Source organism: Botrytis byssoidea, assembly GCF_014898295.1.
Source record: "Botrytis byssoidea strain MUCL 94 chromosome Unknown BBYS_055, whole genome shotgun sequence".
In the NCBI taxonomy this organism is placed as follows: domain Eukaryota; kingdom Fungi; phylum Ascomycota; class Leotiomycetes; order Helotiales; family Sclerotiniaceae; genus Botrytis; species Botrytis byssoidea.
The window spans coordinates 19558-36770 of record NW_024065896.1 but is presented as its reverse complement, the minus strand read 5'-3'; the positions used below and the strand labels follow the sequence as shown (position 1 = coordinate 36770).

Here is a 17213-nt window from a genome sequence, read left to right as displayed (position 1 = left end):
CTCTCGAGCATCCCTACTATTTATCCTCCTGGTGAGTCAGCATGGTATATCGCAAATAGCAGGTGAGTTGTCATGATATCTGGTGAGACGTCCTATGCAGGTTCACGACCCACAGGAGTATCTACGCTTTTGGAGAGAACACATTCACCAAAGCTAGTTCGAGAGAATGACGGCTGGCTCAGGCTGTCCTCCGAAAGCTTGATCATTTACTAGTGTTCTATGAGATCTACCAAAGTCTTCGGGGCCTAATTATTCCACTATGATTCCTGTACTGAAACCAGTATAAATTTACTGCGTCTCTTTCTTCTCGCCAATCTCACAGTCTAAAGTAAGTCACATCAGTTTTGTGGGAATGATCAATTTGCTGTCAAGTTAAGTCAATTACAAGAGTGCAGTGTTGGAGCTATCTGTTTCGGGAGTCAGTGTTGATTAGCCACTTCCATTAGGCAACGCCTTCATATTTGCCTCCAGGTATACAACACCAGCTTTGACGCCGTCGACAATATATACTCGGTTGGCATCCTCTGATCCCAATTCTTCCACGAGTGCTTCTCGAACCATATCGTCCATTCCTGCCATTCCTGCACACCCTAGACAAACGATGGAACAATCTCTTTTTCCAACCAATCTTTTCACCGCTTCCTTCATTTTGGTGCCGACAATCTCACTATCGACACTGTGAAGCTCGCCAGCAGTGAGACCTGTAGTCTCTACTCCTTTGAATCTTTCACAAAGTTCTCCTTTTTGAGTCCCCAAGAAATCTCTCACACCTGCCCCCAACACTTCTTCCCAGTATTTTCCAGTACTCACAATTCCAAATCCTTCCTTGCCACCTTCATTATCCCCCAATCTCTTTCCGTTGCCTTGGGTCAACAACCCCAACGACATCATGACACTGGCCTCAAAAATCCCTGTCACGTGTACGTTTGGTCTCACCCTCTTCTTGAGTTCCGTAACCAATGGATGAACACTGTAACAGGCTACAAGAAATGCATCATACTGATCAAGAGTCGATTTAAGGTCCGAAAGAACAACTTGGGTAGAGAGGATTGCATCCTCCTCGTTGTTGATGGACGGAGGACTTGGCAGTTGAGCTGTGTAAAATGAAATTTGAACCTGAGAGGAATCACTTATTGTAGAAAGTAGAGTTTGCAAGCCCTCGGTCATAGACTTTGAAGAGTTTGGATTTATGATGAGAAGCTTTCTGTCTGTAAGTTTCTTGGGTTTGATAACGGTAGTCATATTTGTGACAAGAGTGGGTTATCCCTCGAGTTATTTGTACGAGTAATTATGGTGCAGCCTGCAGATAGGAATTGCGTGAGATATCTAGTATCTCATGTGCCTTTACGACGAGCTCAAGAGTAGATGATGTATAAAATAGAATCAGAGCAGGTAATCAAGAGGTTGTTCACTTACAATGTTTAATTCACATTTCGAAAGTGGACTTCCTCCAATCACCAGCTTCGTGAAGTGAAGCGGGTTCGGCGGGGAAGCTTAAGCCTCGTTACGGCCATACATTCCGACCTCAGCCGCAGCGTCGTCAGAATCACCAACCAGCTTCACCACAACTCTAACCATTTCATACATAGATTCTACAATTTGACCTGCCACAGTCTGGAATTATGGCAGAACCACCAATAGGTATACCGAAGTTGTTTTCCTCTTTTGATTATCCATACTGATAACAATCGCATAGTCCTTGATGGAGGAACTGGTTTCCTGAAAGTCGGATATGCAGCTCAGGTATGTGGCATTTTGGACCGTTAACGATAGAAGCTATCTAAATACCTCAGAATTAACTTTTTGTAAATTTAGAATTTCCCAGAGTTTCAATATCCTTCTATTGTCGGTCGACCAATATTGCGATCCGAAGAAAAGGGTGATGATGGCATGGTGATTAAGGACATCATGTGTGGTGATGAAGCTGCCGCAGCGAGGACAATGCTTCAAGTCTCATACCCTATGGAAAATGGTATTGTCAAGAAATGGGATGATATGCAACACCTTTGGGATTATACATTTTACGAGAAAATGAAGGTCGATCCTACTGGCCGGAAGATTCTCTTGACAGAACCACCAATGAACCCCTTAAAGAACAGAGAACAAATGTGCGAAGTCATGTTTGAGAGGTATCAATTTGGAGGAGTTTACGTGGCTATTCAAGCTGTTTTGGCTCTATATGCACAAGGTACTTTCATTCTCTCAATTGCGCGACGAGCGGTGTGCAGTCTGCAGGACATCCATTACGTGTACTGATTGTCAATAGGTCTCAGTTCTGGAGTTGTGGTTGATTCTGGAGACGGAGTTACGCACATTGTACCAGTTTACGAATCGGTTGTTCTCAACCATCTCACTCGTCGTCTTGATGTCGCCGGTCGAGATGTTACACGAAACTTAATTGCTCTCTTATTACGTCGCGGATATGCTTTGAACAGAACAGCGGATTTCGAAACTGTTCGACAAATTAAGGAGAAGCTTTGCTATGTTTCTTACGATCTTGAGTTAGATCAACGCTTGAGTGAAGATACAACTGTATTAGTTGAAAGTTACACTCTACCTGATGGGCGTGTGATCCGGGTTGGAAGTGAACGTTTCGAAGCTCCTGAGTGCCTCTTCCAACCTCATCTCGTCGATGTTGAACAACCCGGTATTGCCGAGTTCCTTTTCAACACCATTCAAGCTGCAGATGTCGATGTGCGATCCTCTCTCTTCAAAGCTATCGTTCTATCTGGTGGTTCATCTATGTATCCTGGTCTGCCATCACGACTCGAGAAAGAATTGAAACAATTATGGTTAACAAGAGTTCTCGGTGGAGATCCTGAACGTTTAAATAAGTTCAAGGTCCGAATTGAAGATCCTCCTAGGAGGAGGCATATGGTTTTCCTGGGAGGTGCAGTGTTGGCAAATATTATGGCTGATAAAGAGAACATGTGGATTACAAAGCAAGAATGGGAGGAGCAAGGCACAAGAGTATTGGAAAAGTTGGGACCTAGATAGGAGTAGATGAGAGGAGTTTTATGGCGGATTGAGTCATTGATGAATATGAATGCATTGCGTGGGCTTGCCTTTCTTCTATCATACGGAATCAAAATTGCTTTTTGTGTCTGGATATATTAGTGAAACAGATAACTTCTCATTTTGATGTGACTTGATTGTCTGTTAAAGCAAGAGCATCATTTTATCATTCTTGTGAAGGCCGTTTGAATCCGACATGGAGCAGCGGTTCGATAATTTTTGAATGGAAGTTTCACTAATCGGCAAGTGCTTTCTTCACAACCTGTTGTCCAACGTTAGCTAGGTATATTTTATCAGTTGGGACTATGAGGGAGCTCTGGTAACGTGATTGTACAGATTTATGGGAATCCCTCTGAGAACCCTCTACTTTCGTGCGCAACACGTCCTTCTCTACTCTTTGGTTCTACGTTGAATACCTAATCTTTCAAGTCACTTTGTTCATTCTGGAACTTCATTGACTCGAATTTTGTATACCCTATAATATTTTCATAATCCAAACTACTCGAACGTCGGAGCGTTTGCAAGAATCTGAGAGGTTTTTAATTATAGCCCAAACAGTTCCAGATCCGCGAAGACCTATTGTGTTGAGCAATCAAAGCAAGCTTTCAGCTGATACATTTTGGGAGCGATTACGCATGAGATTTCTATTCGCGTCGAACCTCCAGATCTAGCTCTCTAATTTGAATATGCAAATAAATTATTACATCCCATCTATGTTTGCAATCATTATGAGGACACTTTCTTCTATTCTGTCTTTCCCTCCTTGAATTCTAGTCTTGCTTCGACGCTAAATGATCTTGCCTTGCATCTTTCCGTTTCATTCAACCATCAAGCATTCATGACACTGTCTGAAATGAGATATCTCAATGAGCATGTTATCCCGACACAAAATGTCGCTGCGGGTCTCAGCTAAGTGGTCCTAATATTTTCGTTGCCTACGACATTGGGAGGAGTGGTTGCTGGTGAACCCAATTGCTGATTAATTCGATATACTATGGGCTTTTTCGGTCCTTCTACAGATGTGCACTGATAGAATCTTACTGTAAATCACTTATAGGACGAGATTCCATGCTCTTGGGACTGGCTTGTGCAGTCTGAGTAATATATAGGTGGTGCGTTGGACTTGAGTATCTCTACTAGTTTTGATGACGGAAATCTATACATTTCCAGGCGCCGAAGACGATATTGAATCTCGGGATGTGTGTGGCTCCCGCGTGGGAGAAATACACGAGAGTGCAAGACGGAAGTATGGTGGTTGATCTCACGAGCACTCTCCATGCTAAGGTTGTGGAGATGGCGGCTGCGGCGGGAGATTGGCAGGAAGGTGGCTCTCAATCACTGTCTGGTAATGAAGCGACCAAGGAGCTAGATGGTTCACGATGAGCCGCGGCGATCATTTCACTCCAAACATGATACATGTATATTTCGCTTCTTTGTTGGCGCTTTTCGGAGTGGGGATACGGCACACTTGGAGAGACATTTTCAAAAGAGATTGCCCATGGCGGAGTTTCCTCAAGGTAAGACGAACTGTTTTAAAATAATATTTAGCCTGAGTAGATATAGCATTTTCAAAGACCGTCAGGCTTGATGGTTGAGAATGCCATTTGAACCTTGGAGTATATGGATTCTCCGCTTTGGTCATTCAAGCCACACAAATAAAGTACCACAAGACTCTGAGATCACATTGAAGTTGGTTTGGCTCGATTCTATATATAATCAAGGTCCTTTTGACGGTTGTTTGCCTTGGGAATTTGGCTCAAGGTGAAGTAACAACGAAGAATCGTAAAGCATTGAAAAGAGGTTCGAGGTTGATGATTTTGAAATAAAAAAGCAGGTCACTTGGTGTTGTCTCCAAAAAAGTTGTGGCGGAGAACTGAATTGTCTAGCACGCAATGATAAATTATGAGTGACTACAAGTCTGATACCAACTATACAATACAGCTTCCGCTTTAAAATAAATTGTGAATATGTGTTAAAAAGTATCAACACCTAACGCCGAGCTAATCCTAATATCATCCTGTACATCCTGCACTAAGAGTTTGTCATTCTTATTCAATCGACTCTTCTCTGCCTTCCCCAGACTTCATCGGCATCTTTCTTGCCTCTAGTTTCAGGGACTTTCCAACTAACAAATATTCCACACAACACTGCCAAGGCTGCAAATATAAAGTACGCCCATCCCACACCCCCCAAAGCTTTGTTCAAGCTCGAGTTGATTATGGGGAAAAATTGGGCTACCAGAAAAGTGGCAAGATAATTGGCTGCCAAACCTACACTTTGCGTCGCACCCACAGCCTCTGGACCGACGAACTCTGATGCCATCATGAAAGGAACAGGACCAAGACCTGTAGCGAAGAATGTGACGAATAGAATGACTGAAATCGCAGAGAGAATTTTGGTTTCCCAACGAAGCGATAATGCTAATGAAAGAGACATGGTGCCCATACCAGTTATGGAAAGCAGGAGGCATGCTTTTCGACCAATCTTATCGGCTAATGGAGCACATGCGACAGTTGCCACGAGATTAACTACCGAAATAAGAATTGTAATGATAGATGAAGAGACGGGGAGAAGGCCAGACAAAAGTGATACGGAATACATGATAATACTGTTGATGCCACAAAGTTGTTGAGCAAACATAATACCAATGACGGCAATGACTGCAGGTTGATAGAAGGGATCTTTAATGACTTGAAAGAATCCAACATTAGGAATGGATTTTTGTGAGGATGACTTGCTGGCAACAGAGTCCCTCCTAGTCAGCTCTGGGTCAAGTAAAAGACGCTCTTCTTCCTCTTCGGATGGCTTAATGTCCCAATGTTGAATCTCTTCCTCAATCGAATAGCCATGTCCTCTAATTCGCTGGAGGGTTCTCGTGGCTGTTTGCGTGTCTTTATGTGCGGCAAGCCATGTTGGGCTTTCCGGGATGAATAAAAGTCCAACTCCTTGTAACAATCCAAGTCCAGCTCCAACTGCCAGTATAATTCTCCACTTCGACCCTTTACTCAGATAATAGCCCAGAACCTGAGTGAGTAGGATTCCTACGTTCGTGGTAATTTGTGTCATGGATCCAAACAATCCCCTTTCTTTAGGCGGTGCAACTTCTGAGATGTAGATTGGCACGACGACAGTCGATGCTCCAGCACCAATGCCTGAGAAGAACCGGCCAATAGACATCATTGGAACTGTGCCGGCGAAGATTTCCAAAATTGATCCCAGTATGAAACAAACACTCGTAATTCTCATGGCGAACAATCTTCCATAACTTGTCGATACGGCGCCACAACCCAGTGCTCCTGATAATCCACCTAGAACGAAGAGCGACGAAAGGGCGGCAAATTCGGCTTCGGTCATAGGGATACACTGTGGAAGTCCGGTACGAACCGTTGATTCGACACGACTTTGTTTCTTGCATGTAATGACATCTTGGGGAGCATTTAATTCAGACTTGAAGAAGTTAAGTTAGCTATTATTCGTAGAAGTGATATATAGTAGATGACGGTATGTGTGAATATCTGTTTTGTGCTAGTTTCTATCATTAGCATGAAAGTAATGATGTTACATACCAAATGAAAGCCAAATTGTAGAGGGCCAAGAGTCGAGATAAATATGAGGAAAAGTAAGTAGGGAGTGATATCCTGAATACATTGTCTCATGCCTCCTGAGGCCATATCGAACTCAGTCCAAAATGTAAAAGAGGTTAATGAGAATAATTCATGTGTTGCAAGTAAATGGCGAGGCTTGTGAGGGTTGTTAGAAGTATATACAATATGACCTGATAAATGTAACCCTTATCAGGTCTGGAATGCTAGTGATAGTTTGCGTTGGCCCGATGGTTTGTGAAACAGGAGCTTTGTGTTACATTGTGGTTTGCTGTCAAGTGTCGGTAGAGAAGCAGTACCTGAACATTGAAACGTCATGAGGACCTCGGGAGTTATGAACGTTATTTGTGTAATTATGTAGGTAGGCTCGCTAAGTAGACATTATCGATAAGGATTGATGGTTTGATGTAAAAGCTACCTAGTCACGTGGTGCTAGTATCTAAAGAAAACTTTCTAGGTAGACAGCGAGCTCAGTTATTAGTTGATATACAGCTTGGTGGTTGTAGGTATTCTTTCTCCTCTTTCTCACTTGCTCACTTGAGATACTATCTATTCTACCAATTCGGTTTCATTCTCTGAATTCAATACTGGTGAGATTTCCGTACATCATCAATCAATACCTACTTCATACCACATCAGTCTACGGCCCTTCCAAAAACCCTACCCCCTACACCGTCCCACCCCCCCATTTCTGCATTCTTATTATCCCAACTTGTTGGTACATGCTACTGCACCCCGCTGGGAACGATACAGGATACAAGTTACTATACAAAAATAAGGATCTGCGAAACAAGAACAACCCAATTTCTTCGGTTGGATATACGGGCATTCCGGATACCTGTCTGCATCTTACAAGTGACAATCCACCTACAGCACCGCCTCCGAAACGCCAAAACTGTCAAATCGCCCTTTATCTCCCAAGTGAGTATAGATCTATCTGACTTGACTTTACCCGTTGATTCAAAAGGCTTCTCCGCTTTAGGTCATCTCATCTGACCGCTATCTCCGAATCTCGCCCTACAGATCCCCTCCCATCTCTGAACCTTACTTGGAAGTTGGGGGTTACACATCAACCGTCCAAAGACGCAGGTGCACAACATCTCCCATCTCGTGTGACCCTATTATCGCTGCGTCGAATCACCGCAGATATTGTCAATCATCATTCATTCATCCATTCATTCATTCATTCATCATTCAACTCTCAGCCCCAGGGTCTCCCACATCACAACATATCGCATCGCATTAGCTACATTCCAGTTACATATCTTTTTCGTTTAGGTCATCTGAAATTGTCTCGTCTTATCATTCGAGATTTGTGAATTTGATCGGCCGACATATGTCTCGTCCTTCCATGCTGTTACTAAGACTTTAACTCACAACTTTCCTTTTCTGGACCTTTGATATCAAGCGCGTCTCGTACTATACCTCATACCGACTTACATACATATTGTACGACCAGGTAGCCATTTTCGCGGCAAATTTGATCATCTTCCCCGATACGAAGCTAATTTTGAAGGGATTCTTTGACACGCTTGATGCAACCGACTGCCCTGCACTACTGCAAAGCAGTATTACGCTACCTGCTATTCACACCCACGCTCACACGCGCATTTGAAATCTTCCTATTGCCATTCCCCTTGTTTTGCCCACATACGAGCTTGTCTAAGATTGTCTTGGTTGAGAGATTTACAGATTTTGATGCCCACTGAATCTGCAGACTAATCAAGCAAAACCAAGCCGAGATACGCCGCCCCCGCCGTACGCACACGCGTTATCCACAATAACAATAATGAGCCTGACATCTAACCCACCGTCATCCGGCGGCCCATCCTCGATCTCCGCATCTAGAACTCAAATAAAAAGATCTGTTCAAGCTGTTTTTGAAGGTAATGTAGATATATGACTTTTATTTATTTATCTCTCAACCAATATTACTTAATACATTTATCATCTTTCGTTTGGTTGGCTACTTTCTTCATCAACAGAGGCATATTCCATCAGAATCTTCATCTCAGATCGGCACCTCAATAGCTCTTTCCAATATGGTTTGAAAATTCTGATCTCTTGCTTCATCAAATATCAAATCATTGCATCTATCGTTTGATTTCTCATCTCAAATTACTTCATATCGATTCAATATGTATCCTACAAGAAGACCTCCTCCATTTTACACCCCTAGTAGTTCGTTGTTATCCTACTTAAATTAGACTTTACAAAACTAACTGACAAATCCCAGGTACAGCTGAAAGATCAGCCAATCCTAACTTGGGATACCAAAGTAAAGTTCGAGTTATTGATCGATACAAAGTCATTGGTTTCATTAGTTCTGGTACATATGGACGAGTTTATAAAGCAGTTGGGCGAGATGGACGACCTGGGGAATTTGCCATAAAGAAATTTAAACCAGGTAAATACAAACAAATTGACATCAGCACTATTATATATATACTAATGTATCTTAGATAAGGAAGGGGAACAAATCCAATATACGGGTATTTCACAATCAGCGGTTCGAGAGATGGCACTGTGTTCAGAATTGAGTCACATGAACGTCATCCGACTCATTGAGATCATTCTTGAAGACAAGTGTATCTTCATGGTGTTTGAATATGCCGAACATGACCTTCTTCAGATTATCCATCATCATACTCAACCTACTCGCCATCCCATTCCTGCCCCAACAGTTAAATCCATTATGTTCCAACTTCTCAATGGCTGCCAGTATCTTCATGCGAACTGGGTACTTCATCGTGATCTCAAGCCCGCCAATATCATGGTATCCTCGGCAGGGGAAGTGAAGATTGGCGATTTGGGACTTGCTCGACTTTTCAACAAGCCATTGCATTCTCTTTTCTCTGGTGACAAAGTTGTAGTTACGATATGGTATCGAGCCCCGGAACTCTTATTAGGTTCAAAGCATTACACTCCAGCCATCGATATGTGGGCTATTGGGTGCATTTTTGCGGAACTCCTTTCCCTCAGACCAATATTTAAAGGCGAAGAAGCGAAAATGGATAGTAAAAAGACGGTACCATTCCAGAGGAATCAGATGCAAAAGATTGTCGATATAATGGGACTACCAACCAAGGAAAAATGGCCACATCTGGTACACATGCCGGAATACTCACAACTTTCCACTCTCTCAGCCAATGGACATGCAAAAGCTGGATACTCGAGTTTGGAGAAGTGGTATTATCAAACCATAAATTCATCCCCCACCTCGGTTCCAGTATCGAATTCCAGTCTAGGTGGTGAGGGGTACAAACTATTGAGCAGCTTACTTGAATATGACCCTGAAAAACGATTAACAGCGCAAGCAGCATTAACACATCCATTTTTCAGTACAGGGGATAAAGTTAGTGCCAACGCCTTCGAGGGGGTCAAAACAGAATATCCGCACAGGAGGGTTAGTCAGGATGACAATGATATCCGAACAGGAAGTTTACCTGGCACAAAGAGGAGTGGGTTACCGGATGATTCAAGACCCGCGAAAAGATTAAAGGAATAAATCTCGAAACATCATTGGATCTATGCAGGCTATCAATCTTATGAATTAAATATTCTTTGGGGATCTCAGCATCGATTAAGGTACCATTGTCACAATGGTACCTTCGGATCCTTAGATCGGCAGGGTTTGAATTCCACAAGTGTAAAACCTGGAGGGGTAGGGAAATCACGAAAAAAAGTTGCACAGCCACAATGCGAGTTTGTTGACTTTGCTGGCAATTTTTGGAGGGATTCCCAAGCGAGCACTTCATTGGCATGAATCGATATAATAACTCATATCAAAACTAAGTTTCGAAATTTGAGCATAATGACGGGAAATGCTTCGGGTTATTTTTTCGATGATCATCATATGATGACGATGACGAGGGGCATAATCTGGGCATCGAGTTCCAATGAATAAATGAAGCAGAAATAACTTATAATTCATATTCGTCTCACTCATTCACAAAACTTGGTAGTACTATCATTTCGCCATTGGATCTCGGATTTCGATTGAACCAGTCCAAAAGGGCTGTCAATTGCGAGAGTTCCCCGACCGGTGGCAGTCAATCCCTTAAGACGACTGTATTCTTGATGACCGTAAACTTTTGAGGGAATCGGGTTCAACATAGTATTCCAATCTGCATCGTCTCTTCCAATTCGCATCTCAAGCTTTCAAAATGCGTCGGCCCTACACCTTCACTCGAACGTCGTCCTCTCATGCTCGCTACAATCCAATTTACGAAGAAACAGAAGCCAAGAAAGCCGAAGCAAACGAGAAGTCACGATGGTCATTTCCATTCTTCACGTCCAATGAACCTACAGGTTACGAGACTGTAAAACCACAACCACGACAATCTAGTTCTCCACCTCCTCGGACATCCGGCACTTTCTTTGCAACAAATCACAATACTTATTTGCCAACAAATAGCACAGATAACATTTATGATGCAGCTGAGAAATCCACAAAACCTGCGGGTAACCGAGGAAAGCGCTTCTCCTTTCCTTCTTTTCCTTTCTTCGGAACGAACAACAACAATGGCGATGACATCGAAGTTGATGATGACTATGATTACCGGTCCAATTCTTTCAATGATGGAGAAAACAGAACTGATCCATTTCTCGACCCTGGGGACTACTCAAAGAAAGAGAAGAAAAAGGAAAAGCAGAAGCAGAAGCAGAAAGCCTCTGCATCAGCCGAGGACCCTGACAACAAGAAGCCAACTAAATCCTGGCAAGAACGAGGATCGGCTAAGAGAGCAGAAGCAAAAGAGGAGAAAGAGAAGGCCAAGGAGCGAGAAAGGGCTCGCAAAAGAAATAGCGGTTTAGGGTGGGCAAAATCTTGGTCGTTTGGAGGTGAGAGATTTGGGGGAACAATTTTGGCCGATGGGAGTGGAGTGAGGATGCCAATTTTTAGATGTAAGGGTCCTTGTGGACTATCTTGTGGATTTTGAATGGTCTCTCGTTGACTGTAAATAGAATGGGAACAGGTCAGAATTGGGGAATGGGGTGCTGAAGGATTTGAGGGGTATGGTGGTAACGGCGGCGAATGGAGTTCAGGTGGTTGGCTTTTGTCAAATACAGATATCGACAGCATAGAATATAGACGAACATCTCATCAGCAACAACCAGAACGCTTGAAATTGTAGCCATACTGAGATTCTGACCGCAAGTCCGATCCAAAGTCGATGCGCAAAATTCGAAATTTGGCATCTGCGCAATAGCTAGAATTACGAGGTTTCCATTTTTGTAGGTACGATGGTAATTTTTTCTACTTCCCTCAAGGTATCAGTTCAGCTCCGCCCTGCCTTGCCATTCCCATGTCCTAAACCCCTTCGTCACTCGCTTAATATTACAACCTTCTTGTTTTCCTTCCTTCCTATCGTTCTAGTTTCCCCTCTCTTTGAGTAGAAACCTCAAACCTGCCTCTCCAAATCGCACCACCTGATGGAAGAATAGAAACAAGAAAGAATCAATAGTGAATTAAAGGATAAAGAAAACTCTTGGTATCGCCGACATCCCCGTAGGTAACGTACATATGAACAACTTCACCATAAAAAAAAACGCAAGAAGTGCGCATTGTTGCATGCGCAAGTCAGAAATTAACAAAGAGAGATATGAGAAATCCTGAGATTAGAGGATGGTACGAGATGTAACCGAAGATAGGTTGGTGGAAGTGACGAGATGACAATAATAAGGGGCCGTTATGGAGTGAACTGTCGTGAACGAGTAGATGTGACTCAGGTGAATCGATATGACATGCTACTGAGTGCCAATTATTCTGTCTAGGTATGTAGATTTCGTATAGGGACATATTCGTAGGAGGAGGATATATCGTGTAGTCTGAGGTATAAAGGGGCGGTAAAATCTGATTGTTGAGAAATGATATTGTGCTGGTTGGGTTGGATAGTCCATGGCACTATTATTTCGTTTGCGGAGCAGGTCGTCCTTCAATTGTTTTTGAGAGCCAAGCCTAAGCATCAACGTCAGCATAGTTAAAAAATCACCTGCGATGTGCAATTGATGCATTGCATGAAGAAATAGAACACATACCAATCCTTCCATTAACCCCTCGCCGGTAGTGGCACAACTTGGTACCACGAACCAAACCTTGTTTCTCAATTCGTTCAACTTAAGTTGTTCTGTGACTTCGGGTGGCTTCATGGCTTCTCGATTGTCAGCTTGTCACTTGCAATAAGGTGGTAACCATTGAACTGTATCACCCACCTCCTGCGATATCCTGCTTGTTCGCGAAGACTAGGAGTAATGAATCTTGCATTTCTCTGTCGTTGATAATGCGATGTAACTCTTGTTGTGCCTCTGCTATGCGTGCTCTGTCACTGGAATCGATCACAAAGATAAGTCCCTGAGTACCTATATTTCGACAAGTTTCTGTTAGAATTTGCTCCGACTAGTGTATTTTGAATCAAAAGATACTTAGCAGGCAATCGAGTACATACCACTGAAGTAATGTCTCCATAGAGGTCTGATCTTATCTTGTCCACCAACATCCCAGACGTTGAATTTGACATTCTTGTAAGTCACCGTCTCAACGTTGAATCCAACGGTAGGAATTGTAGTAACATCTTGACCCAACTTCAATTTGTAGAGAATGGTTGTCTTTCCAGCAGCATCGAGACCTAACATCAACAGGCGCATTTCCTTGGATCCGAAGATCTTGCCCATCATTTTAGAAATAGCTCCTCCCATATTGACCGAATCTGAGATCTGTGTATGATATGTACGATATTAATTGAAGTATGGGCAATTCGAATAACGGCACAGAGTTAGAGGTGATTGAAGGACCTGTGAGGTCTTGCTAGATGAAATGCGTGTAAAATAATATTTGGAAAGGAGTGACGGTGGATCGATGGAAGAGGATGATAAAGTTCCAGTGCAAAGATAAGCAGACCAAGGTAGACCAGACCAAATGAATTGAAAATCGACGGTCCAATTTTATTTTATTTTGGTTTGGGGCTTTTATTACAAGGCGAGGCTGAAATGATGATTGATGGTTGGTGAAGAAGAGGAGGGAGAGGGAGTTGAGTCTCAAAGGATTGTCGCTTGGTTCTTCTATGGCTATGTATGGGCTCTAATTAAAGGTGGAGGAGAGAACCTTTAGAGATGGACGGAGTGTTAGCAAAGTCGCGTAATGATGAGAAGAAGCGGCTAACAAATAATCGCGAGAGCACTTGTCATGCCAGTATCGTATCGTATCGTATCGTATCGTATCTTTACTTTTAATTGAAAGGAGAGAGATTACCTTGTAGAGGAATACTCTGGAGAGGCAGAGACAGAGACAGAGGTAAAGGTAGAGGATCAGGGTAATTAGAAGGAATAGGAGAATACAAAGTATAAAATGTTTAAGGTCTTTGATATTCGAAATGATTTTCTTTCCCGGTATTAACCTTATCGCTCTGCCAGGTAGTTTTGAAACGGAAGAATCAAACAATTGAAAAAGTAATCGATGGGCAAAGGTAAAAGGTCAAAAGGTCAAAAGGTAATGTGGTGGTGTATGGTATCTTTGAATTTTGAGGTTGAAACGAATATTACCAATGTTAGAAATTAATTGAAGTAGTTAAAGTGGTGAACAGTGATAGGTTCAATTAATCAAAGAGATGATCAAAATGATGGAACTGTTGATACTCGTGAGATATGGGAAATGACTGGGTAGGTGGGTAGGTAGGAAAAGGATTGAAGACTGAAGACTGAAGACTGAAGACTGAACACTGAACACTGAACACTGATGAGGACTGAGGACAGGACTAATAATTAGGACCATGAACTAATAAGAACTGAAGATTGAAAAAATGACTTATTAAGAGATACTCTTATTATCATTAACTATTATCTTTGTTATTTTTATTGTTATTGTTATTGTTATTATTATTACTCCTCTCCACTCACTCGATTGATTCATCAGCCATCATCCATTTTCAGCCATCAAGCCCAAGCCTAATCCCCATTTTGTTTTTATTTTAAGGGGAAATGTAAATTAGATAGGTACGTGCTCCAGTGCTGCTCCAGTGCTGCTCCAGAAGGTGATGAGTAATCAATCAGTTCTTAAAATTACTTATATCTCCCTCTCCTCCGTGCCAGCTGTCATGAGTTATTAAATTGTCAACGGTTTTGTGAAGCTTTCTGGCTATGTTCCTTCAACAGTACCTTAAAACTACTTAACCTCACAAACGGATGAAGATGGTTCAAAGTGAACTCCAAATTTGGAGGCTAAATTGTCGGATATTATCATGGCATGAACCAATTTTTTAAGGGGTACAATGTGTTGAGGTCTACCTACGGAACACATGTTTACCCCGTAATGAGTGTATAAACGAGATGGAATTGTCTAAGCGTATGGTAGTGTTCCTCTCCATTACACAATAACATCTATCCTGAGTATCGAAATCACCCTGGTTTGATGAGGCTATTCGGATGATACTCTAAATTGAGTCCCGGATATCTAAAACATGTGGATGAGGGGCACAGTTTCGCTGCTTTCCGAAAATTGAGACATGAAATATTAAACCCTTTGAAATTGGTACTTGAATTAATTTTATCCGCTTCAGTGCTGAAGAAAATGGGACATTGTGTTGCACCTTTCGAACGCCGGATAGCCCTCTCCATAATCTAAAAGAACAAAACGCCCAGTTACAACATACTTGTGTCCTGTACACCACATTTGTTGAGAGTAATGATATAGCCACCATAAACTCCACCTATCCCATGTAAGATATCAACTGTCAAATGCTTTTTCGGGTATCCTTGTTCCAATACTCCCGTACCAAGAGAGCTCCAGAGAAGACGGGGGAAATAAGTAACGCCAAACAACCCACCAATGCGTCCAGAGTCCGTACTTTGAAGAAAAATAATCCCTATATTCCTAACCTGAATGATCAAGAACAAATCGCCGTTCGACTTCCTTTGTAGAATCCTCATCTCCGTCAAATATCAACCTAACTCTATTGCCATCATCAAGCATTGCTTTAACTTCCGCTCGGTAGAATGTGGTTGTCTCGGGATAAAGAGCGAGGACACGCTTTCCAACTTCGTAGGGTCCAAGAATAGCGTCATCTGGTGGAATTGGGCACATAGAAGACGCCGAGGTAAGAATTGAAGATTTATTCCCTTCATCAGGAGCCACATCTTCAACCCTGTATCTGCGACTCTTACCGTCACCAATAACCTTTGCGACTTTTCCTTGAATCCAATCCATCTCGGTAAAGGGAGAACCAGGTCTCGGCTTGAATGCTACCTCTTGTCCCTTGGAGAATTCGATTTTCTTTGTGCCACTAGTACCAGAAGTTGTAGATGTATTATTATTATTATTATTACCAGCAGTAGTCCCAGTATTAGTACTAGTACTAGGCTCCTCGTTCTCAGATTTCCTAGAAGTATCTTTTCCCTTGGGAGGTAAACTGCTGGTTCTACCATTGCCCATCTTTCGAACATGTTTGTTTTCTGCCGGTGAAGGAACAGGAGAGTCGGTAGATCCTACATCATCGGTAACACTTGATCTTCCATGAGATTCGCGGGAATTGGAACCTCTCTCTGCTTCGTTGCCTTTAATCAAGGCTAAAAGTATCGACAGTTTTTCGATGGTTTGTCGTAGGGCTACTGCTGTAGACTCGGAGACTTTCACGCCTTCTCGAATTTGTATGTCGAGCTCTTCTATCGCGGCCATGGTAGGTGCTTAAACTTCATCAACACCGAGCTTCGTTGCGGATTAGAATCCATACTCACGTAAACCATTCTTTATCTGCTCAGCTATAGCGGTTTCTTTAGTGATGATGGCTTCCGGGATATTTGCTTCAAATATTTTCTCTTCTGCTTTGATTTTGGCCAGAGCTTGAGTGATCTCGGTCCATAAGGCTATTTCTTCACCCCTCTCGTGTGTTCCGGAGCGAACTCCACCACGCGCTTGACGTCGACCAGCAGTTGAGGCAGACATAATTTTCTCGTGGTACCCGTCCGTCAGCTTAAGTTCATCGATTAGGGTCCGGCTTTTTCTATCTTGCTTAGACATATTTTAGCAAGAGAATCTCAGAGTGAATAACAATGAATCAAGAAAATAATGATCAAAAGTAAATAAATGTAAACATGTCATCCCGACTTTGTACGCTTTCTAAGAAGAAAATAGAAACCAAACATCCAGGATCGTGGTGACTTACTTGGGTTGTGGGTATTCTGACCCGCACCTACTTCGAATGAGGAATAAGTCGGGCGTCTGATCGTGTAATGGAAGCTACAAATCGAAATTGAATTGAAAGTTAAATATGGCAATTGAAAACGCATCAACAAGGGGCGGAAAGAGGGGATGAATGGTGTGATAAAGTAATGTAGAGGGGAGGTATGGTGGAAATGGAAGAAATGGACGTTGAATGTTGTGAATGAAGGATACTAGGTAGTACGAGGCTTTAAGTTCGGAGTAGGAGGAGATGGGACCCTAGTAAACGAATACTGGAGAAGAGATATTAGAGAAACTTGTTAATGATTAGGTAAATCCTTTATTTCGATTGGTCAGAATGCCACAAAATAGTAACAATAATAGTAGACGCTAGCACAGAATACAAATACAAATGCCAATACCTAATAGATATATACCTGTCCAGG

The 17213-nt window shown here is 42.4% G+C and overlaps 7 protein-coding genes across 7 annotated transcripts; 3 read left to right on the top strand and 4 right to left on the bottom strand.

The window, feature by feature from the left end:
* Positions 1–429: 429 nt before the first annotated feature.
* EAE97_012182 (uncharacterized protein) lies at positions 430–1242 on the bottom strand (the record flags this gene model as incomplete). The annotated part of the gene is made up of 1 exon (XM_038882696.1): positions 430–1242. One exon carries the CDS (start codon positions 1240–1242, stop codon positions 430–432), a length of 813 nt encoding a protein of 270 aa, XP_038726470.1.
* Positions 1243–1622: 380 nt separating this feature from the next.
* Positions 1623–2997, top strand: EAE97_012181 (uncharacterized protein; the record flags this gene model as incomplete). Its single annotated transcript, XM_038882695.1, has 4 exons — positions 1623–1641; positions 1697–1743; positions 1816–2188; positions 2267–2997. The coding sequence occupies 4 exons, from the start codon at positions 1623–1625 to the stop codon at positions 2995–2997; spliced, it is 1170 nt and encodes a 389-aa protein (XP_038726469.1).
* Positions 2998–4746: 1749 nt separating this feature from the next.
* On the bottom strand, positions 4747–6935 carry EAE97_012180 (uncharacterized protein). Its single transcript, XM_038882694.1, has 2 exons — positions 6582–6935; positions 4747–6462 (listed from the first exon to the last, which is right to left on the bottom strand). Exons 1-2 carry the CDS (start codon positions 6684–6686, stop codon positions 5068–5070), a joined length of 1500 nt encoding a protein of 499 aa, XP_038726468.1. The 5' UTR covers positions 6687–6935; the 3' UTR covers positions 4747–5067.
* Positions 6936–7158: 223 nt separating this feature from the next.
* EAE97_012179 (uncharacterized protein) lies at positions 7159–10125 on the top strand (the record flags this gene model as incomplete). The annotated part of the gene is made up of 5 exons (XM_038882693.1): positions 7159–7538; positions 7585–8076; positions 8134–8503; positions 8854–9024; positions 9080–10125. The coding sequence occupies exons 3-5, from the start codon at positions 8407–8409 to the stop codon at positions 10123–10125; spliced, it is 1314 nt and encodes a 437-aa protein (XP_038726467.1). The 5' UTR covers positions 7159–7538; positions 7585–8076; positions 8134–8406.
* Positions 10126–10783: 658 nt separating this feature from the next.
* EAE97_012178 (uncharacterized protein) lies at positions 10784–11752 on the top strand (the record flags this gene model as incomplete). The annotated part of the gene is made up of 2 exons (XM_038882692.1): positions 10784–11528; positions 11583–11752. 2 exons carry the CDS (start codon positions 10784–10786, stop codon positions 11750–11752), a joined length of 915 nt encoding a protein of 304 aa, XP_038726466.1.
* Positions 11753–12525: 773 nt separating this feature from the next.
* On the bottom strand, positions 12526–13313 carry EAE97_012177 (uncharacterized protein; the record flags this gene model as incomplete). The annotated part of the gene is made up of 4 exons (XM_038882691.1): positions 12526–12576; positions 12657–12769; positions 12831–12977; positions 13064–13313. The coding sequence occupies 4 exons, from the start codon at positions 13311–13313 to the stop codon at positions 12526–12528; spliced, it is 561 nt and encodes a 186-aa protein (XP_038726465.1).
* A 1160-nt stretch (positions 13314–14473) lies between these two features.
* On the bottom strand, positions 14474–17165 carry EAE97_012176 (uncharacterized protein). The gene is made up of 3 exons (XM_038882690.1): positions 16772–17165; positions 16344–16617; positions 14474–16292 (listed from the first exon to the last, which is right to left on the bottom strand). Exons 2-3 carry the CDS (start codon positions 16549–16551, stop codon positions 15484–15486), a joined length of 1017 nt encoding a protein of 338 aa, XP_038726464.1. The 5' UTR covers positions 16552–16617; positions 16772–17165; the 3' UTR covers positions 14474–15483.
* Positions 17166–17213: the final 48 nt, after the last annotated feature.